At 46.5% G+C, this 23,090-nt stretch overlaps 1 protein-coding gene across 4 annotated transcripts; it reads left to right on the top strand.

Annotated features, from left to right (window-relative positions):
- Positions 1–13,055: 13,055 nt before the first annotated feature.
- On the top strand, positions 13,056–22,167 carry LOC123070327 (uncharacterized). Of its 4 annotated transcripts, none has more exons than XM_044493474.1 (10): positions 13,056–13,732; positions 14,193–14,325; positions 14,446–14,527; positions 15,306–15,415; positions 15,504–15,599; positions 15,848–15,898; positions 16,000–16,089; positions 16,542–17,450; positions 17,526–17,686; positions 21,129–22,167. In XM_044493474.1, exons 1-9 carry the CDS (start codon positions 13,125–13,127, stop codon positions 17,640–17,642), a joined length of 2,196 nt encoding a protein of 731 aa, XP_044349409.1. In that variant the 5' UTR covers positions 13,056–13,124; the 3' UTR covers positions 17,643–17,686; positions 21,129–22,167. The 4 variants fall into 4 exon arrangements, with proteins under 4 accessions (XP_044349409.1, XP_044349410.1, XP_044349408.1 ...); XM_044493475.1 differs by lacking the exon at positions 21,129–22,167 and adding an exon at positions 19,450–20,755; XM_044493473.1 differs by lacking the exon at positions 21,129–22,167 and adding an exon at positions 19,077–19,361.
- The last annotated feature ends 923 nt before the right edge of the window (positions 22,168–23,090 follow it).

Raw genomic sequence — 23,090 nt, 5'->3', positions numbered from 1 at the left:
GGGTCCCGAACTGTGCGTCTAGGCGGATGGTAACAGGAGACAAGGGACATGATGTTTTTACCCAGGTTCGGGCCACCTCGATGGAGGTAAAACCCTACTCCTGCTTGATTAATATTGATGATATGGGTAGTACAAGAGTGGATCTACCACGAGATCAAGGAGGCTAAACCCTAGAAGCTAGCCTATGGTATGATTGTTGTAATGGTTGTTCGTCCTACGGACTAAAACCCTCCGGTTTATATAGACACCGAAGAGGGCTAGGGTTACATAGAGTCGGTTACAATGGTAGGAGATCTATATATCCGTATCGCCAAGCTTGCCTTCCACGCCAAGGAAAGTCCCATCCGGACACGGGACGAAGTCTTCAATCTTGTATCTTCATAGTCTTGGAGTCCGGCCGATGATGATAGTCCGGCTATTCAGACACCCCTAGTCCAGCACTCCCTCAGTAGCCCCTGAACCAGGCTTCAATGATGATGAGTCCGGCGCGCATATTGTTCGGCATTGCAAGGCGGGTTCCTCCTCCGAATAATTCATAGAAGATTTGTGAACACCAAGATAGTGTCCGGCTCTGCAAAATAAATTCCACATTCCACCATAGAGAGAATAATATGCACACAAGTTCAATCTGCTGACGTATTTTGTGGCATGACGTCACGCCACTACCAAGCCTTTACTTGAATCGTTTTTTATTATACCACCTCAGCGCGTTTAGCGAAGCGGTTTCCTTGGCACGTCTTGTCGAAGCAGAGATCGTGTTCCCCTTATTCCGGGATTCCCATCAATACGGACGTGGGTAACCCAACTGTGCCCATTGCCACGCCCCCTCTATCGGAGGCGAGTCCCGAACAGACACGGGGACGGCTCTCGGTATTCTTTCCTCTTTATAATGAGACCAAGGCTCGTTTCTTTTCTTCAACCCTCAATCGAATCTGCCCCTTGCCCCGAGCTCCAACACCCAGATCCTCATATTCGAGCGCCTCGGACCTTCAATGATGTCCGGATCCGACCTACAGGGCCGGTGGATGCCCTCCTCCGTCATGGAAGAGGACGTGCAAAAGCTGAGAGAAGCTAAGTACTTGACCTACGAGATTTTGCATAGGCTGCCCGCCAAAGGGAAAGTCATTCCCACTCCCGAGCCTGGCGAAAGCATCGTGTTCGTGTCCCACCTCCGTCGGGGTTTAGGCTTCCCGATGGATCCTTTTGTGAGAGGGCTCATGTTTTACTATGGGCTGGAATTCCACGACTTGGCTCCGGAGTCCATCCTCCACATCTCGTCCTTCATTGTCGTCTGCGAGGCCTTCCTCCGCACTACCCCCCACTTCGGTTTGTGGCTCAAAACTTTTAATGTGGAGCCAAAGATGATCGAGGGGCGCCAAGCAGAGTGCGGCGGGGCGATCATAAACAGGAGGGCCGATGCTCCATGGCCCGAGGGCTCCTTCCAAGAGGAGCTCGGCTTGTGGCAACAGGAGTGGTTTTATATTACCGCTCCCAGGGGCAGCAGGCAGAAGCCGCCGCCCATCTTTCGCCCGGGACCTCCACGACGACTGATGTCATGGGTCAACCAAGGGCTCAACTGGGGGCCGTCAAAGGACGTGCCCCTATTGCAGGGCCAGATTCGAGACCTCCAAGCGAGGGAGATCGATCTGGTCGTGGTGATGCAGGTTATGCTGATTAGGCGTCTCCTGCCCTGCAAACGCCATCCTCTCCGGCTGTGGGAATTTAATCCGGAGGGGCCACGGATTCTCCAACACTTCATGGGTACGACACCCGTGGAGATGTACAAATTGTTCTTCGGATCATGAGAGGTGTGTCTGGAATTGACCGAGGACGCCGGCCTAAGTTGCAATCGCCCGGATACACAAGTAAGTAGCTCTGTGTCCGGACATATCATTTGTTTGCCTTTCTACGATTCGCCTTTTAACCAATTGCCTTCTAAGCAGGAGTGGATAGCGCAAGCAAAACTGATACGGTGTCCGGCCCCCCTCCCAGAGACCGCGCCGGATCCCGTGCTGGTCAGGATGCTGGAGGTTGCGCCTTCAGAGGAAGGCGAAGGGGAGAACAGAGGAACTACCACCTCTACCGAGGAGGCTTTTGAGAAGGGGGGAATCGAGAATCCCTCCTTCCAAGGGGAGAAGAGGACGGCTTCCGAAAACCCGGAGGCCAAGGCCTCGAAGCGGGGGAAGAGATCCTCACCGGAGGGTCCTGCGTCCGGGGAGGCCCCGGCTGCACTATCTCCTCTACGGAATCAGCCCTCCAGCGAGCCGTAAGTAGAAAAAAGGGAGTTTTGCCATAAGGGACATCCCTATTTGTGCTTCTGAGGATAACTTAAGTTTTTACCTTGTAGTTCGGATCTCCGCCCTTCTCAGATGAGCTCGTCTTCGGGGGACCTTCATCCGGAGATGATGGAAAGCGAGACGCCTCCGTCCGCCGCGCCGTCAGGTGGAGCGGACAACCCTGAGGTGTCATCACGGAGGGTATCCCCGAGTCCGGCAGAGCCGAAGAGTTCGGCGCCAACTGGTGTACGGCCGGGGGAGCTAAGGGATCTGCTTGAGAGGGCGTCTATCTCAGAAGATCACCATACATTGATGAGTATGGTGATTGGAAGAATTTTGTCCACCGAAGGCGGGTTGCATGATGCCGTCAGAAGCTTGCTGGCGGGGTTTGAGGTATGTAAAAATGACATACCTTTTGACAGTTTTACACATAAAGTGCGCCCTGTATAGATAGTAGCCCCTGAGACTCGGTAGGTTGTCGAGAGCGACAGCGTGCCGAGGATCAAAATCGCAGGTTTTAATTTTCGCCTTTCCTATGCAGGTGGCGGATAGTCCGGGGGCCAGCCGAACTGATGGAGTTGCTGAACTAAAGCGGCAACTCGACGTTGCGGATGCGGACATCGCGCTAGTCAACAAGCGACTTGACGAGTCGCAAGGTAAGTTTTTTTTTGTGGTCACCTAGTAAAGGAGTTGAAGCCCACTCCTTACAACATGTGTTCTAAATGCAGATGGTGCCACTGCTATGGAGAGCCTTCGGGCCGAACTTGCTCGAGCCAAGGAGCAGGCCAGAAGGAGTGATGCAGCTGCCTTAAGGGCGGCCGAAGAGCTAGAAGCCGAAAGGGCTGCTCACTGCCGAAGCAGGGAGGAGATGGCCGAAACGGCCGTGAAGTTCAAAGATGCTACCGACCGCTATGAGGTTCTTGAAAAAGAACGCCGAGCGGAGCAGGAAGACCTGGTGAAGGCCACCGCCGAAGCCAAGGATGCCCGTTCTGCAATGCGGGCTATAAAGGAGGAGTTGCGTCAGGCCGGAGATATTGTGGCTGGCAAGCCCTTTCTGCTGCGCAGGAGGTTTACGGATCCGAAGTACGCTCAGCTTGGCCAGCTGTGGGGTCCGGAGGATCCTTATATGGACTTAGTGGCGAGTGCGGCAGATGCTGTTGTGCACTTCCGAAGTCAAAAGGATCACGAGATGGAAGAGCTTTTTTGGTCTCAATTCCATAGTCCGGAGCGTTCACTTCCGCTGACCGATCGGTTAGCTGAGTGGGCTGAGCTTAATAGATTGTCCGGACTTGCCATGACGGATATCGTGGCTCATGTCTGGCCGGATAGGACGAAGCCGAAGAGTTATTTTGGCTTATTGCAGCAATTCCTTGGGGCGGTGCCGCATATCAAGGCGATGAAGCGGTCGGCCTGCATAGAGGGTGCACGGATGGCCCTCGCCCATGTGAAGACATACTGGACGGAGATGGATGCCACCGCTGTTGCGACCCAGGGTTCGGACGAAAGCCGGTTAGACACCGAGCACTATTTTGGGGAAGTTCTGCGTGGTGCTCGTGTAATAGAGTTGCAGTGCTCAAAAAATGTCAGGTTCAAATGAAATTTATGGTTTGTAAAACAATGTGTATAATATAAGCGCTTTTTGTACTTGTGCGTTCAAGTATTGAAATATCTCATGTGCGGCCGTTTATGTATACGTGTGTATAACCTGAAAGATGGCAGTCGTCGGCTTCAGCCCCCACGCACAAGGTGCGGGGGTGTTTGCAAAAATATCGCATTTTCACACTTAATCCGACGTCTCGGTCCTGTGAAGGAGGTGGTAGCGTAGCAAACGAGGCAACCGGACTATAATGCTTTATCACTTTCACTTAGCCATAGGAGTTCGAGGGTGGGGCTACGATATAGCCCCTAGGGGCACCGCGCTCTCCGAATTCGGGGCGCGTATGTGCCTGACCGGGAAACGGTCCTTCGTCAAAGCGGAGGAATTCTAAACATTCCGGTAGTCGATCGAGTGGTTGACCAGTCTCTCGCTGTATCATGACAGTCAGTTTTCGGCTTTCTCTACTGAGGTGCTCGCCCGGCCGAACCGGGGCACAATCACAGTAGTTCTCCTGGTGCTGCGTTAGCCGATGATACGGAACGTAAGGCAGCAAAACACAGGAGCCGGGCAAACCCAACATTTGACCAAAGACATGATTCGGAGCTGATGCATATAAGGCCTAACTCGAGACGCCAAACACTCCCTAAGGTATTCGGTCTTTATGATAACGGGCAGAACAATGCCCTAAGCCCCTAGTGTCCAGGTACACGCAAGGTCCTCTGACGCGGCCGATGTCAAAATGTCAGCCTCCTCTCTGGTGATAATGAGAAACCAGGGGATATGTAGCAACAAGAGATAGTAAAAAAGGTTTACGCAGGGTCTTAATCTGAAAAGAATCCTTGCAACGGGTCCCTACTGCACGTCTGCGCCTGTGTCTCTGTTGTGCTGTATCCTGGACGGGTGTAACACGCTGTTCATCTGTAAAAGAGAGGAGCTTAGTTTTGAAAAGAAATCGTGTCAAAAATGTATTTAAAACAAAGCATGAATAAATAAGGTTGAGCTTTTATTGGCTCCTTATTGCTCATACGCACAGCCCCTTGTGAAGGGGTGTGCGGCTAGGGAGCCCCTAGCTTATTTATGCCGGACTCGTCTAGCCGTGTTCGGGGTCTTGAACGACCTTTTAATGAGATGATGCCGCGTGGACCAGGCATTTTAAGTGTAAGAGACGCGTAATGTGGTATTGCGTTAAAGAGGACAAAAGCTTCACGTCCCAATAGTGCTTGATGGCTACTTTTGAATGGGGCGACATGAAAGATTAGCTTTTCGCATCGGAAGTTGTCGGGTGACCCGAACACAACTTCTAGTAGTAAGGAGCCCGTGCACTTGGCGTGAGGGCCTGGCGTCACTCCTTTAAAGGGAGTGCGGCTATGTCGAATTTTGGTAAGGTCTACCCCCAACTTGCGGATTGTGTCCGGATATAGCAGGTTTAAATCGCTGCCCCCATCCATTAGGACTTGTGTAAATTGTAGTCAGTCGATTATAGGATCCAATATCAGAGCAGTCCATCCTGCGTTTCGAATACTTCTGGAATAGTCCAGGTGGTCGAAATTAATTGGTTTTAACATCCAATCTCGGGGTTCCGCTGGGGTGGACTGTGCAACACGTGCTTTAGCGGGTGCCGTACTATTGTTCCGTATTATCACATGAAGTGAGTTTACTGTTTTGACTTCTTGTGGGAAGGTCTTTTGTTTTTCGGTGCTCTGCTGGTGGGGTTCATCGTCATCCTCGCTTGGCGCATCGAGCCCCTTGTGTTTGGCGTTGAGTCGGCCGGACTATTTGAAGACCCAACAATCTCGGTGGGTGTGGTTTGCAGGCCTTCTGGAGGTACTGTGGATTTGACATATCTGATCCAAAATTTTGTTTAAGTTGGATAGCTCCTCACTGTTGTCCTTAAGAGGCAGTGTTTTGTTGTTCAGCTGTGAGCTTTTGAATCCGGCGTTAACCGCCGTGTTCTTTGGGCTTTTTTCTTTATTTCGGCGCTGATCCTTTCTGCGCCGTGATTTTCCGTTTCCATCTCTGATCTCGGATGTACTTGGGTCGCTGGTGCTGCATCTTGCTAGCCAGCTGTCTTCCCCCGCGCAAAAGCGGGTCATGAGGCTTGTTAGCGTGGCCATTGTTCTCGGCTTCTCTTGGCCGAGGTGTCTGGCGAGCCATTCGTCTCGGACATTATGTTTAAAAGCTGCTAAGGCTTCGGTGTCCGGACAGTCGACTATTTGGTTCTTTTTGGTAAGAAACCTGTTCCAGAATTTGCGCGCTGACTCTCCGGGCTGTTGAGTTATGCGACTTAAATCGTCTGCATCCGGAGGGCGGACATAAGTCCCTTGAAAATTTGCTCTGAACGCGTCCTCGAGCTCTTCCCAACTTCCAATGGTATTTTCTAGGAGGCTTTTGAGACAATGTCGGGCTGGCCCTTTGAGCTTGAGGGGTAAATATTTTATGGCATGGAGATCGTCTCCTCTAGCCATATGTATGTGTAGGATATAATCCTCAATCCAGACTCTAGGGTCTGTTATTCTGTAGTATGCCTCTATGTTTACGGGTTTGAACCCCGCTGGAAATTCATGATCCAGCACCTCATCGGTGAAACATAGTGGGTGTGCGGCGCCCCTGTATTTGGGTGTGTCGTTGTCTTCAAACACTCGGCGTGTTGTGTTGCTTCCTGGGGCCCTCTTTTTTGGCCCATAAATGGACCTGACCGGGCCATCTGTTTTACAAGGATCATGTGTCGGCTTGTGTGCGGCACCGCTTGTCGCTTTTGGCCTGTCATCTGGTCGTCTATCCGGCCAGGCGGCCTCTTTGCTTTTTGACTGTGGGGGCTCTATGGCCTCCTCGTCGAATTCTGGCAGCAGCTTGTGCTTCGGGTAGCTCTTTGTTTGGTGGCCATTGCCATATTTGTCCGCGGTCTTGAGTACTTTGCTCCACCTTATTCTGAGTATGTCTTCCGCAGTTTTGAGCTTCCATTTTTCCTTCTTCAGACTTCTTGCAGTGGCGACAAGTCTTTTGTGAAGGTTCTTATGCTCCGGTGGTGTGTCCGGCGTGAGATCGTCTGGACTGTTGTTTTCGCCGGGCATAGATTGATTATCCGATTCGTCCTGTTCGGATGGTTGCTTGGTTGCATGTTCGTCGCCCACTGGTTTGCCCTGCTCTATTGCTGGGTCATTAGGAGTGTTGTTGTTGTCGAGGCGGGACTTAGGGCGGCGCATACGTCGCCGTTTTGGTTGTTTTTCGGCGGAATTATCCTTTGCCGCGTCCCGTTGTTCCTCGTTATCGCTTCCTTTTGGGGTGTCCACCATATATACATCATGAGTTGAAGTTTCCTTCTAGTGCCCCGTAGGCGCTGGTTCTTGGTCGTCTTCGGCATCGTCGTCCATACTGTCGATGTCTTCGATGTCGTAGTCTAGCATGTCGGTTAGATCGTCGACAGTGGCTATAAAGTGGGTGGTGGGTGGGCTCTGAATTTCTTCGTCGTCCGCATTCCAACCATCCTGACCGCAGTCCGGCCAGGGCTCTCCTGATAACGAGAGGTGCTTTAGCAAATTCAAGATGTCGCCAAAGGGTGAGTGCTGAAAGATGTCCGCGGCGGTGAACTCCATGATCGGCGCCCAACCGGATTCAGTTGGCAGGGGCGCGGGAGGCTCGTAGTCCGGCACCTCGGAGTCACGAGCTTTGCCAGGGACAGGGTCAGTGTTTGGCTCCATCGCCGTAGAGATTGCGGCCCCCGAGGCGGTGTCCAACCACCTGTCCTCGATCTGCGTGGTCGACTCCAAACTATAGGTCAGAGCGGACTCGTGTGCGGCCTCCAAGGTACTGTTCGGCAGCAGAGCTAAATCATGCCCATCGCGACAGTGCGGCATGCTCGGCTGTGGCTCGAATCCATCGAAGATCAAGTCTCCGCGGATGTCAGCCGTGAAGTTTAGGCTTCCAAATCTGACCTGATGGCCAGGGGCGTAGCTTTCGATCTGCTCCAGATGGCCAAGCGAATTGGTCCGCAGTGCAAAGCCGCCCGAACACGAAGATCTGTCCGGGGAGAAAATTCTCACCCTGGACTGCGTTGTTGTCGATCGAAGAAGCCATCAAGCCTATCGGTGACGACACAGAGGAACTCTCAATGAAAGCACCAATGTCGGTGTCAAAACCGGCGGATCTCGGGTAGGGGGTCCCGAACTGTGCGTCTAGGCGGATGGTAACAGGAGACAAGGGACACGATGTTTTTACCCAGGTTCGGGCCCTCTCGATGGAGGTAAAACCCTACTCCTACTTGATTAATATTGATGATATGGGTAGTACAAGAGTGGATCTACCACGAGATCAAGGAGGCTAAACCCCAGAAGCTAGCCTATGGTATGATTGTTGTAATGGTTGTTCGTCCTACGGACTAAAACCCTCCGGTTTATATAGACATGGAGAGGGCTAGGGTTACACAGAGTCGGTTACAATGGTAGGAGATCTACATATCCGTATCGCCAAGCTTGCCTTCCACGCCAAGGAAAGTCCCATCCGGACACGGGACGAAGTCTTCAATCTTGTATCTTCATAGTCTTGGAGTTCGGCCGATGATGATAGTCCGGCTATCCGGACACCCCCTAGTCCAGGACTCCCTCAGCGACCAAATCCGCGGCAGAGGGAGTCGGGATTTTGCTATGGGGCTCCGTTTTGAGCGCGGTTTGCTGCTACGGCTTGCTGGAGCTCTCGCGCATCTAGTGGTGGTGGCGGCAGCAACTGGAATGGCCGGAGTTGGCGGCGGCGAGCATTTCCACGGCGGCCGGAGTTCGGGCACCTGCGGGTTTGGCGTTGTAGTGCACGGGAGGGGGAGCTGGGGCGTGTGTTAGGCTCCTGGTGAGGTGTGGAGCACGTTGCCATGCTCGGGAGTGAGCTACGATGGCTCTGGCCTCGTCTGCGCCATCGTCGGCGGCGAGGAGCTCACGGCCCCGGTGAAAAGGGCGGCTAGAGTGCGGAAATGAGCGCGAGGAGGAGGGGAATGGTGATGGAGCTCACAGCGATCTCAACGGATCACTCAGCGGGCTCGGGGAGGGGTCGGAGCAAGCGGGGCGGCAAGGGGGATCTCCGGCGGCCGATGGCATGGATGAGGATGATGGCGTCGCTTCGGGCGTCCCACGAGCGCGTGCTTCATCTTGGGGCTCTGTGGCGTCGAGGCGGAGCCTCTGGACAGCACGGAGAGGTGAGGGAGAGGCAATGGCGCGGTGGTGTTCGTCGGCGGCGGCGACAGCGCTTGGTGGTTGCGTGCAAGAGATCCAGAGGAGGAGAGGAGCTCGGGGAGAGAGTGAGAGGGCCTGGGGGGTGCGTGGCCGTCTCCGTGGCGCTGGAAGGGCCTCGAGGGCGTGAGGCAGGCAGGAAGGAGGCCACGGCATCGCCAGCGCTCGCCACCGAGCTGCTTCGGGGCGAGGGGAGGAAGACGACAGGAAGAGGTGGGCTGGGCCAGGTGGCTGGGATGGCCGACTGGGCCGTCCAGGTGGGCTGCAGTAAGTCAGGTGAGGTTTTCTTTCTCCCTCTTTCTTTTTTTGTTTCAGTTTTCTATTTTGTTCTGTTTTGTTTTGATTTAGTAAAAATACTAAACCATTTGATAAAATGCTGAAATTAATTATGTGGCTAGAACTAAAATATACCAAACCACATAAAATGTTCCAGAATTATTGGACATATATTAATTATATAAGAAATATATATCCAATGCAAATAGTTATTGAATTAATTCAAAGGCCCAAAATAAATGTTTCTGAGATACCGAAAATATTGGTTTGACTTTTACCTCTTGCCAATATTTTCAGAGACTAAGAGGAACATTTTCTTGGACTTCTTTAAAGAGATTTTGATGTTGATTATTTCTGAAATGATTTATGAGGGTTTCAACTAACCTCAATTCAAATTTCATAAACATAACTATGATGATGACATGATGAGATGCAAAGACAAACAAGGCCAATCTAGGGTTGTGACAGAGGGATTGAAAGAGCAGAGAGAGGCGCACCTGCCCGTACCCGTAGAACAGCTAGGGGTGGTCGGACGGGACGGAAAGAGCTTCTCCAGCGGCGACAAAGGGATGAGGTCGCCGGAGTTGGAGATGACGGCGACGAGGGGCCGCCCCAGTGGCTCCAACCGAGTTGGACGGCACCACTGAAGCACGACAGAGGCCCGGGAAGAGTCGCCTGAGCTTGGGAGGGGGCTGGAGCAGTGTGGACGGGCAAAGGGAATCACCGGCAAGCTCGAGCTCGGGGACGGCGCCCCGAGGCCTGCTCGGCCAGGCTACGGCTACCTACGAGTTTGTGGAGTGTGTGAGAGGAGCTGGGGATGCTCGAGGAGGCTGGGGGGCTAGATTTATAGCCGAGCGGAGTGAGGGGATCGGGCTCCGCCAAAGGACACTTGGATGCTGCGCTCGGCGACGAACAACATCAGAGAGCGAGGGGAAGGCGACGCAGCTCACGCAAGCACTGTGAACGGATGGAGATGAGCACAGGAACACTGGGGTGGCGACGAACACAGTGCGCCGCACACTGTTGGGTTGGCCAGACCATGCCCGTTCTCGCTGCGGCGAGCTCCGGCGTCGGCGAGTGCCAGGGGGAAGTTAATGGCGTTGGGATGATGATGGTGGCGGGGTGTCAATGGGCCTTATTAGGCCTTAGTGGAAGAGAGGAGGAGGCAGCCAGGTGGAGGGCGCCCCCCCAAGCCTAATCCGAATTGGGGTAGGGGGCTCCCCCCCCCCTTTCCTTCTCCCTCTCTCCTTCTTCCTTCTTCTCCTACTCCAAGTAGGGAAGGGGGAAACCTACCCCTACTGGGAATAGGACTCCCCCCTTGGGCGTGCCATAGAGAGGGTCGGCCCTCCCCTCCTCCACTCCTTTATATACAGGGGAGGGGGCACCCCATAGACACACAAGTTGATTTCTTAGCCGTGTGCGGTGCCCCCCTTCATAGTATTCCACCTCGGTCATATCGTCGTAGTGCTTAGGCGAAGCCCTGCGCCGGTAACTTCATCATCATTGTCGCCACGCCGTCGTGCTGACGGAACTCTCCCTCGGCCTCAACTGGATCAAGAGTACGAGGGACGTCACCGAGCTGAATGTGTGCTGAACACGGAGGTGCCGTACGTTCGGTGCTGAGATCGGTCGGATCGTGAAGACGTACGACTACATCAGCCTCGTTGATAAAACGCTTCCGCTTTCAGTCTACGAGGGTACATAGACAACACTCTCCCCTCTCGTTGCTATGCATCACATAGATAGATCTTGCATGATCATAGGATTTTTTTTGAAATTGCTGCGCTCCCCAACATATTATGCATGAAAACATAGTAACTAACAGTAGGTAAACATGATGCAAAATGGACGTATCAATGATCACCCAGTTATGAAGTGACGTTTGATAGCACACAAGGTATTCTTCCAGTATCCGGGAGTGACATGATCTCATGGTCTAAGGAATAGATACTTAACATGAAGAAAGTTGTAGCAAATAACTAAGTGATACGATGTGATGCTAAGCTTATGGTTAGGTCTGTCCATCACATCATTCTCCTAACGATGTGATCCCGATATCAAATGACAACTCATGTCTATGGTTAGGAAACCTTAACCATCTTTGATCAACGAGCTAGTCTAGTAGAGGCTTACTAGGGACATTGTGTAGTTTATGTATTCACACATGTATTTAAGTTTCCGATCAATGCAATTCTAGCACAAATAGTAAACATTTATCGCGAACGAGGATTATGATAATAACTATTTTATTATTGCCCCTAGGGCATATTTCCAACAAATATTCCCCCCTATTCTCACATTAACGATTTTCTAGTGAACCTTTTGTTATAATATGTTATACCTTTTGCTTCACAGTACTTTACAAAAACCGAGGTGAGATATATCGGTATCCCCGTGAGACCAACACATGTTCGCTATACTAGTCTCCTTGTTAGCGGTTTTGTTCCTTTTCTCATTCCCGTGTTCCGGCATCCCTGTGATCCAATCACGCTATGTATGGCCATATGATGGTGGATGCCGTCACACCGATAGGGTCCTAAGGATACCACGGCATCATCGAAGGAGTAAATTCCAATCTCGGGCTATATAGTCCCTTGTCATATGTTTTTGATGAACCTATAAGTTGCCATTGTGATCACCCTATTACGGATGACGTTGGAACAACCCCAAAGTGCACCGTCCGGTATGGAGTGACTCGATACTCTCATAATCTAAGGAGTCATACAAATGTTAACTCTCTTGTTATGGACTATAGACTTTAGACAATTTCATCTTCAAGTATAACAAACAACTTGGGTCAATTCAACACGAGTGTTCTACCAACGTCATGCTCTCAAATGTTGTCGGCATTATGGTCATGCCCATGATCACGAAAGCAGAATCTACAGTCAACACTTTGAGCTATTCCTAGAGGCAAGACTAGGAATCTTGTTTTACCGTTTCTAACTCTAGACATGCTCATAGTTTTCTCCGAATTGCATATTCAGGTACCATAACAGTTATAGCACAGAATATTAACAATAATTATAAACTTGGAAATAAATCATACTAAAATATTATCGCCTCTAGGGCATATTTTCAACAAAATCCAGTGTAAAAAATGTTGGCGTTTCGCACAATCGAGGGGATGGAAGCGATGTAAATGGCCCGCCCCGCTTATAGATTGCTAACGTTCTACTACAGGTCCCAGTTTTCGGAACCTTTTAGAGGGTTCTTTTTTCCTATTATCGGGGCTTTCTTTTCCTTTTCCCTTTTCTCTTTATGTTTTTTTTAAAATCAATTATTAAAAAAGTTATTTTTTATTTTTTATTTTTATTTTATTAAAAACATTTGCAATTTTGGAATAATATTCATATTATTAGGAAATGTTCATTTTTTAAAAAACTGTTCACAAATTTGAAAATATGTTTGTGCTTTCATAAAAGGTTCAGGTTTTTAAACAAATCGTAAATTTTCAAAAATTCTTTGCGTTTTAAAAAATGTTTCAGATCTGATTTTTTTTCTTTTTTTAGAAAAATGTTTACATTTTGAAACGCTACAGTTCGGGTCGCTAAAGTGTTTCGTGGTCGAAATGGGAAATGGAAGTGCATTCGGTTCACGTAGCTTAATGGGCTGGCCCGGTTCTTGCACGGGGGCAATTTTTTGACGTAAAGAGCTCTATATTAGTTCCGGTCCAATCCAGGCCTAGCCTCCTCTTCCAAAACAAAAAATGGGAATATCTAAACCCTAGCTGCGCCACCTCCATCTCCTCCTCCACCACCAATGGCGCCGCCGTCGTCGTTGAGGAAACTCCGAGAGCTGATGAAGGGCAAATTGAGCCCCGGGGAAAATTCCATTAGGGATAAGGATGAGGAGAATCCAGAGGTTGCGCTTGTTTCAAAGAAGGTGAACAAGAAGCGGAAGAAGCTGCCGGGTACCAAGAAGGGGGAAGGGCGCGACGTGGATAGGCTGGTCCGGGAGGAGGATCCCGAGGTTGTGCTCGTTTCAAAGAAGCTGAACAAGAGGCGGAAGAAGCTGCCGGGTACCAAAATGGGGGAAAGGCGCGACGTGGATAGGCTGGTCCGGGAAGAGGATCCTGAGGTTGTGCTTGTTTCAAAGAAGCTGAAGACACATCCGGTGAGTGAACCGAATGCATCATCGAGGGAATCGATCTGGGAATCCAGTGAACCGCTCACGGGTAAGAAGAGAAAAGAGGGGAAAGGCCACGCCGTGCTGGTCGGGCAGGATGGTTCGGAGGTTGCTCCTGTGGCAAAGAAGTGGAAGCCAAAGCCGGTGGCAAAGAAGTGGAAGCCAGAGCCGGTGCCAGAGGACATTCGCTTGAGTGCATCATCGACTGTTATTGTTGCTTATGCTCCAGACATGCCACACAGGTTATTTTTGTAGGGCCTCTTTGATTCATAGAGAAGTGAAGGAAGAGCATAATAATAGGAAGTTCCCTATGGTTACACTATTTATCCATGTTGATTCAAAGGAATGGATCATATGATTATTTTTTTGGGTTTGAGCTTCATAGGAGAAAACAAGGAATTTTACAATCCACTCGCCTCAAATTAGAGTTTTATTATGCACAAAGATCAAGGCAAATAGTATTAACTAGTAGAATAGTATTAATTTAATCTTACCTTTGCATATGTTCTACTTAATCTGAGTATGCCTATTAGGGTTTCATGTGTTTTTCCTATTCGTGCTATCAAACACGCAATCCTGCAAACTTATTCTACTCCTAAGTTTCCCTATGTTTTTTCAAATTCTACGAATCAACCATGTGCGTGTTGTAACCATGCAACCATGCAACAATCCGTATTAATCTAAATTAAATATTTTTGTTAGGTATGGACATTTGCTAAGGTCGATTACCTTTCTTCTGCCTTACAAGAGTGATGGGACGGCATATGAATGTGATCCCAACAGAGTGAAAGATCTGATAAGTCGAACCAGATGTGGTTTATGTCTTTTCTTTCAGGTAAGAAGAATAAAACTCTTCTGAAAATTTAATTTACTAAGGTAATCATGAAGTTTATTTATTTGTATATTGTGTGATGTCCATTTCATTGTGTTTACATTAGTCTTATTTTTGTGGCAGTGGGTTCAAAGAGATAAGGAGATGTTTTGTTGGATAATTAATATATCGACAAATAATTCTACTCAGTTCCTCGTAAATCCAGGTAAAATTCAATAGATTTTAAAGTTTGTTTTTAAATATATATCACCACATATTGTCGTAGTACCAAGCCTAGATAATAAATGGAGGGTAGAGTTGTGAGACTACAGTTTTGCCCCTTGATCTACAACATACAGTGAGGGATATTATGGGCTTTAAGGGAATCCTAAAGGAATATTCCAATTGAATATCCTGACACAATATCATATATCGAGTAATCCTTGTTGGGTGAAGCGGCATGAGTGTGACGACCCTCACATATAGCGTAGCCCTTGGTGATGATGTCCCTCTTAACAGGTCGCCCACGAGTGCGTGCCCAGCACCCGCATAGGACAAAACCTTGATGGAACCCTCGGCATTGGGCTTGCCCCTGGCAGTGCCTGCTACCCACATGGGGCACCTTTTGATGGTTTCGTCTGCGCTGGGCATGCCTTAGGGCCAGTACTTTTGGTGGCCTTTTTGGGCTTCCAGAATAAGCTCCCCCTACCCAGCTTATTCTAGAAGCCCAACCAAAATTTTCATTTTAGAAGCCTACTAGTCAAGTCTTCACTAGGTGTCTTCTAAAAGATAATTTTGGTTGGGCTTCTAGAATAAGCTGGGTAGGGGGCAGTTTATTCTAGAATAAGCTGGGTAGACGTGTTGTATCCTTACGTCATGCGAGACGCCTTGCATCATATCGTTCTGAATTAGTGCGAGAACGCTCCTCCACACATATTCAAATTATTATTGTGATTTTTTACTTTTTGTTGATGATTTAATGATGTTTTCATTTTCTTTTGTAGCATTTGTATCTGAAATGTTAGAAGTGAAAGTTAAGCGTGCAGCTTGTGCTTTCTCATTAAACTTCTGTAGTGATAAAAAATGGGCTGGTGTAAAGAATGCTTTGGAGCTGGTAAGAATGTGTTGTAGTTAGTGTTTATTTATCTTTTTATTTATGTACTTCATGTATGAATGCCTGAATGCTATGTCAAACTCCATAGGTGTTTTCTTCACCTCAACACAAGACATCTGAAGCTCCTGATAATATGTATGTCTTCACAAGGATAGATGATTGTGTCTACTTCAGAAATATAAAGGTATCCAATCAGCCCACCTTAAAGTGTTTTTTGTCGTGTTAACATTTTTGTAAATGCCACTACACCCATAGTCTACTTCAGAAAGATTTTTGAGATTGCCAATATACCCATAAGTCTACTTCAGAAAGATTTTTGTGAATGCCAATACACACCCATAAGTCTACTTCAGAAAGATTGGCTCTGTTTCGGTATGAATATGAATTCATGTTTATGTTTTTCCTAATATTAGTTTATTCTATATCATCCAGATTAATGATTTCCCCAATATTGCCGAAGGCGAGCCATTGGATCTGAAAGAGGTGTAAATTCTCATCCTTGTTAATTTCATTAACTCGTACCTAACAGTTATAAGATATGCACTGCTCATGCCTAAACATTATTAAATGTTTGAAACATTCAGGTTGGACCTTATTTTTGCCTGAAGCTTGTGGATATTCATGGAGAGACTGATGTCCCATATCTACCTTCAGATGTTGTTCCACAAAATAAGGTAACGTAATTTACTATAGTTACTCTCTCTGTCCCATAATATAGTGTGCATTGGTTTTCACAATAGTCAATCTTAACAAACTCTGGCCAAGTTTATATACAAATTATCTATATCTAGAAGAGAGAAGTGCATTTCCAAGAGTGGCGATTTGGCACCTGGATGTGAAAAGTAAAATCAAATAAAATAGCATTTTTTTAGATCTATTTTTTTTTTGGCATACAAGATGCCTGAATGTATGATGTGCGTGCCCAAAACAAGTTTGCAAAAAACCAAAAATTGGTTGTGAAAGGAACTTTGAAAAAGAGCACTATTTGGACCTGATATTCGTTGCTGATAATTTATCTATAAATTTGGTCAAAATTTACAAGTTTGACTTAAAAAAACTAATATGCACTATATTAGTAGAATATTGGTTTATTAGCTAATGATATTATATGAAAATTCATTTGCAGATTAAAGTGTGTCCCATTCAATATTGTAGTTTGTCACCTGAATTGGGATCTTGCATAGCACCTCATTCCCTCTACTTGAATGACGAAAACTATACGATCCTTATTGAGAATGGTCATGATTTGTCAGCATTTGAGGGTTATAATGTTAGCCTTGAGGAGTTTCTTGCAGAGCAACCGTTATTGAAAATAAAACATATTGTTGGATCAAAAACTGGCGAGGAGTGTTTGTTTGTGAGAAACATTGCCAAGTATATCATCAAATCCATCCTTGCATACCTTGTTAAGCTCTTCTCTCGTGACAAATGTATCAAAATGAAGATAATAGGGCGCAAACATATCTTTCTGAAAGGGTCCAAAGTCAAATTCTATGGGGTGGAATTTGTACAGTTTGAAGAAAATCAAGCAGAAGACAATGTAGTGTGTGTTGTTGGGTTAATAAGTGGATGCTTCCCTGAAGACCTCATCCCTAGTGATTTAAGTGAGATGCTTGATCTTTTGCTATCAGATCCTCTGCACAATCTTGAAGCAGGGAAAGGTGATTGCTCCCTGCTGTCAGCAAAAGAGAGGAGAGAACTCTTGGTTCTTTTGCATACCGAGTACATGACAAATGTGAAACCTATGTTATGTGGTAAAGATGGCGACGATCCAAATGGAAATTTGGAAGAGTTCTTCGCAGGGTGCCCATACATAGAAACATGGGTAGACACTATGACAAAAAACACTTACCTAACTGAGGTCGCCAGTTATAACTCGGTACTGGGGGTTTTGAAACTGGAGAAGAGAAAAGAGGAGAACAAAGAGAAGTTGGAGAATGAAGAGGATGACAATAAAAAGCTAATACAAAAAGGAGAGCGACAGTTTCATGTTCTAAGAAATTGTGATGTACATATTCCTGAGAAGGCTGCAAAGGTAAATCAAGTTACTTGTTTTGTTCCTTCCATTATAATATATATTGTACCCTCTGATCTGTATTATTCTTTCCAGGATGGAATATGTCCATTTCGTCTGACGTGGTGTGACTACATCCGTACGTGCTACTTTCGAAAGTATCTCTCCTTTGTGCAAAGGCGCATGGAATCTTATCTAAAGCCGACAAGGTGAACTCACGGGTTTGTGCATGGCGGCATGCCGCGCTTCACTGATAGGTTTGTGTGCTAGTCTTCTATTTTGTGTAAATTTTCACGTGTCTATTCTTCTTTTTGTTTTCGTACCTTTTTATGGCTCACAATGAACTCTTCAATTATGTATTTTGTCTAGACTGTTACTCACTACACACCGTAACTGAATATAATATATTGATATAGAAATGTAACGCAAAAAGGCAGCCAAGTCATGATTTTGATTAGACTATTGACCAATTGCACCCTGCACTGCAGCTAGCTTGAACACATGTGTCGTAGAAAATTTGTATTTGATGACCGAGACCGATCAGCGCACAGGGGATGTTTATCCCGAGACATCAAGATAGTTTGAACATAGGTTATCCATTTTTTACGACACAAGACTTGTCCAAAACCTGAAAGTACAGAAACATTCATGTCACCCTCCTAGCCTAGAAGACAGTGACATTGACCAAATCGAATTGTTCCTATGAAAAAAGAGAGGTGGTTTCATTTTGATGTGATTGCAGCAAAGCCAATTGATATTGTTATCGATGTAGTGCTGTTAAATCATCAGTTACTAATGTACTGTTAGAAAATGGCCCTTTGTTGGCAGATAGTACAGTAGGGAAGGTACAGAAAGCAACACCTTCAAATGAGTTCATGCTCATGGACTCATGGTAGTTTTTTCTTGGAGGGCTATCTTGCATTTTCTTGTGAATGCATGCTCTACAGCTTTGTTGGCATCCATTTTCTTTCTTGGGGGAGACCGTGAACACAAACTCATAAGCTTTGTTGGCTATATTTCCATCCAGCAATATATTGTTCATTCATACTTTTGGTAGGCTAGTCCACGATGAGATTGTCTTTTGTTGATTTCAGTGGTGTAGTATGTCAGTTGATCGATTGTTACTTGTTATAGCTAGCTCAAAATGTTGTTGAATTGTTATATGCACATCACAGTACTGTAAATTTTCTTGGAAATATGCATCGGGTTGTGTAGTCATCTATGCACACGTGGGCTAATGATGGATCTTGTGCTGATTAGATATATATGCATCTTGGGTGTTGATCTTAAGGTTGCCACTCCTGGAAACCGACATTAGTGTATATTATTCTGAACATTATACAATTCGAATAGTGTTTATACAATTGAAAAGCTTTGAGGACTATTTTTTCAAGCTAGTTTCAGTTTAACATTCTTTTCTTGCCAAATGATGGCTTTCATGCCATGGTCATCTAGGAATAAAAGAGTACAATATTTTATTTATGTCAAATTTGAACTAAAACCATGACACTTATTATGGAACGGAGGGAATCAGTGTGAGCATATTATGTTTGCATCTATTTCATTGAGAACCATGCATATGTGCTTACATATAGTTTAAAATGTGATACTGTATAGTAACTACATTGTTCTTTTTTGATTTGCAAGTTCCTAAAGCTAACCAACGAAAATGTTCAAAGAACTTGATGGTGGAAGTTCCAGTAGAGTGATTATTCCAGTGACAACACATTTTAGCATGGATCAGTCCCATATGTACATCTTTATAATGGAACTGAATGCTTATTATTGCTGGATTTTCTTGGTTATATTTTCAATATTAAACCATGATTAGCACACCAAATTTATCCTTGGTTATATATGTGATTTGTGTTATATATGGTCAGCGTGTGATGTGGATTGGAGTTATTTTTCCTTGATTATGCGTGTTTCCTATTTCCGGGTTTTCCTTGAAATTACTGAATACTACATTTCCTATTTCCCACTCCGTTTCTTTTTTGTGGTTTTGTGAGTTTTTTTGTAGGTTTAATAGGGCCAATGAACCAAAACTGGTGAAATAAGGGGCAATACTTGAATGTGACTGCGGGTACATGTTTAGAAATGATTAAGAGATATGCCATGTTAGTTCATTTGGGGTATTATCTGTGTGTGCATCTTTGCCAATGACTTGACATCATGGCGCCCCCTGCACATAGAGTAAGGATTTTGTGAATCTTTGCCCCATAGAGTAAGGATTTTGTGAATCTTTCCTTAATAGTTTCTTAATCAACAAGTTAATAAACTAGGAATCTAAAAGTGTTACGTTAAAGCATTGACATCATACATTTAGTTTTACTAAAAATAAAGGTGTTAAACAAGAATAATGAAAAACATTGGACATGTTTTCTCCGATATATCTACATATGGCCTGATATATCACCCGATATTTGACGCCCGATATGTAAAAGCAAAACCGATACGAACATGATATCGATATTTTAAAGCTTGATTAGGAGTACTAGTGCTAGATTACATTCATAGTAGACTTGCGTTGTCCTTGATGGACCATCTAGAGGTTTCGATGGCCCATCAACAGGCTTCGATGGTCCATCTAGAGGTGGTGCACGGTGAGGCGGCAGTTTGCAGTGAGCTTGAAACGAAAAGCGCAGATGTCTCCTTCACAAATGTTGGCACGGTGATGAAACTCGAACCAGTTGGTGGCGATAGTGGCCCTCTTGCCAGTTCCTACCATAATACGACACTCGGCGAGCAGACGCCCACCGGCGAGCTTGACCATGAGTGTATGATCATCTGGATCAATGTACTGCAGCAGGTTCTCTTTCATATAGTGGACCTGAAAATTTTGTTAGGAGAAAGCAAGCAATTCAGATGAATGTAGAGTGTTGTGTGATATGGAAGGTATAGTTTGTTTTTTAGGTTACCGTGCGCTGGTCTGGCTTGGCATATGTTTTATTGATAGTGTATACGTAGTAGTCGAAGTGTGGCCTTTTGTGTCAGAACATGGCAAAGAGAGCATCTACATGATGTTCATAGAGCTTAACCTCATTACCCCAGTAACAGTGATCTTGAAGCTCTCCAAAGTACCGAATTCCACCAGGTGTTCATGCGTTCAGTTCAATCTAGGTGAGAAGCAAGTTAAGCAGCATATGCAACAGCAGCAGATATCATTGTTTTTTTAGAAATAGAGATTTCAGTTATAGAACATCGTAGGTAAGTTGTAAACATAGCGAAAATTCCATATGGGTCGTACTACTATATGATCATATTATCTGAGTCGTTGGTCATTTGAATGTATGATGGTATAAGATGGAGTATTGATATGTTCTTCAGGCTTGTTGTACAGTGCGCCTGACAGCCATGCAGACCGCATTTATTGATGGCCGCAACCATGGTCTTCTACGGTCTCATCTTTTGCCCTTTTTCATAGTCCGGTTGGGCTCGGACTTATTCCGATTTCGACTTGTGTAGGCTAAGCCAGAACAGAGGAATTTAGTGCACGACCAAATCATACATTCCAGCAATTAGCTAATTACATACAATAATAACAAACGTCTCTCAAGATTTTTCAGCCAACCCCCTACAATGTTTTCGGCAACGACAGAGCAAAACTGAAAGTGCAATCTTGCTCTTAAAGAGTATTTTTGATATTGATGACAAACCTACATATAGGGGACTAACCTTGTTTGCTAAGTATATACACAGGCCGTCTGTCCTCTGGTTTTCTTTAGTGAGCATCATGATCACATCATATGAGATTTTACTCAAGCAAATTATCAACGAGGAAAGGAGCAAACAAAGTTGAAGTATTGTGCTCTTTTCATATTTCTTGAGTAATAGGAACCCCGCACTATTAAGAGGGGATCCGAAGTGTAGGTTCAAGACTTGCTCACATTTTGTCTCATAAACGATTCTACCACAATAGACCAAAATGCCTAGCAATATCTCTTAGCCAAAACCTACCACCTCTCCTAGCCGGATCATCCGGATGGATACCCAGATCATCCGGATGGATACCCAGATCATCCGGGCCTCACCCGGATCAGCCGGACCCTGCACCGGATCGTCCGGATAATTGGTGCTCTCCATCACAGAACGGTATGGCTGAAGCCGGATCATCCGGACATTCCTCCGGATCAGGGCTGTTCCCCGGATCGTCCGGATCCTCTTCCGGATCGTCCGGATATCCGTGCCCGTTTTTCACAGAAGCCATATGTTGTAGCCGGATCGTCCGGCCAGCCATCCGGATCATCCGGGGCTTGTCCGGATCATCCGGGCTTGCCTCCGGACTGTCCGGGCTGCTCGCAGCTAAGCTGCAACCACCTGCATCCGGGCCTTCTGGCAGATCATCCGGACAAATGTCCGGATCATCCGGATGGTGTCCCAGATCATCCGGGGTGGTCAACTTGTGTCCGAACGGCTCTTTTCTGGACATGATATAAATAGCACCTTACCCCTTCGGGATAAGGCCGAACACTCCACACAAACACGCCTCAAGAACACCAGTGCTTTCCCTCTCTTGCTCACACACTAAATCCCAGATCCCGGCTTGATTCTTGAGAGTTTCGAAGAGTTGTTCCAATCAAAAGAAATATCTTGTTCCTCCCCTTCTTGTGACCAAAGCAAATCGAAGTTTGAGCAAGTCTTGAGTCTTTCCCCTCGGATCTTGTTACTCTTGGAGGCTGGAGACTCCTAGGCGGTAGGAGTCATTCGGTGAGGAATCAACGATTGTGATTACCCCCGGAAAGTTTGTGAGGGTTTGGAGACCACCCCAAGGTCTACCACTAGTGGTTGAGAAACGCCTTCGTGGTGTTGTCTCAAAGGGAGAATAGGGTGAGCCTTCGTGGCGTAGGTGTGCCTTCGTGGTAACATCCGCCCCTCTAACGGTGACTAGCTTCCCTCCAAGGAAGTGAACATCGGCATACATCCTCGTCTCCCGGAGTTGCGGTTATTCCTAACCCTAACTCTATACTTGTGGTTACTTGTTGTGATTTCTCTTACTTACATCTTATTGTGCTTGCTCACTTGTATGCTTGTGTTACTTGCCTAGTACTTTACTCTTACTAGCAATTGTTAGGCTCACCTTCATATTCCGTCTATTGCCTAAAATTGCGTAGTAATAATTAAAATTTGTAATTGTACCTATTCACCCGCCCTCTAGGTCCATCTCGATCCTTTCAATTGGTATCAGAGCCTCGTGCTCTATTCTTGTGGCTTAACCGCCCTAGAGCGAGATGAACCCGGATGGGACTCCCCTGGTTGTAGATCCTAAGGATAAAGGTGTGGCTTCCTCTAAAGTCAAGACCTTTACGTCGGAGGATCTAGAACGGGCCCTTGCTAAACAAAAAGAGGAGCATGATGCTTCTCTTGAGGCCTTGGTCCAAATGAGATTAGCCACGTTGTCCACAGTGCTTGCACCACTCTCGGGTGGTGTGCTTTGAGGCCAACTGTGCCTACTCCATCACTTGGTCAACAACCTCCTAGCAATGAACACGCCAGTGTTCCTTGGCTTTATGCAAGACCTCAGGTTGAGAAACCAAGATATAACCCTCAAGGCAAACCTCCTTTACTAAGTGGCACTTCCGATTTTGCCTTGTGGAGAGTTGCTATGCAGGATCATCTTCGACATGGAAATGACGAGATGCTGGAAATCTTGGAGTATGGCTA

The sequence above is a fragment of the Triticum aestivum genome, chromosome 3B (assembly GCF_018294505.1).
Source record: "Triticum aestivum cultivar Chinese Spring chromosome 3B, IWGSC CS RefSeq v2.1, whole genome shotgun sequence".
NCBI lineage: Eukaryota > Viridiplantae > Streptophyta > Magnoliopsida > Poales > Poaceae > Triticum > Triticum aestivum.
Note: the sequence above shows the minus strand (reverse complement) of the source record. Positions and strands in the feature narration are given on the sequence as shown.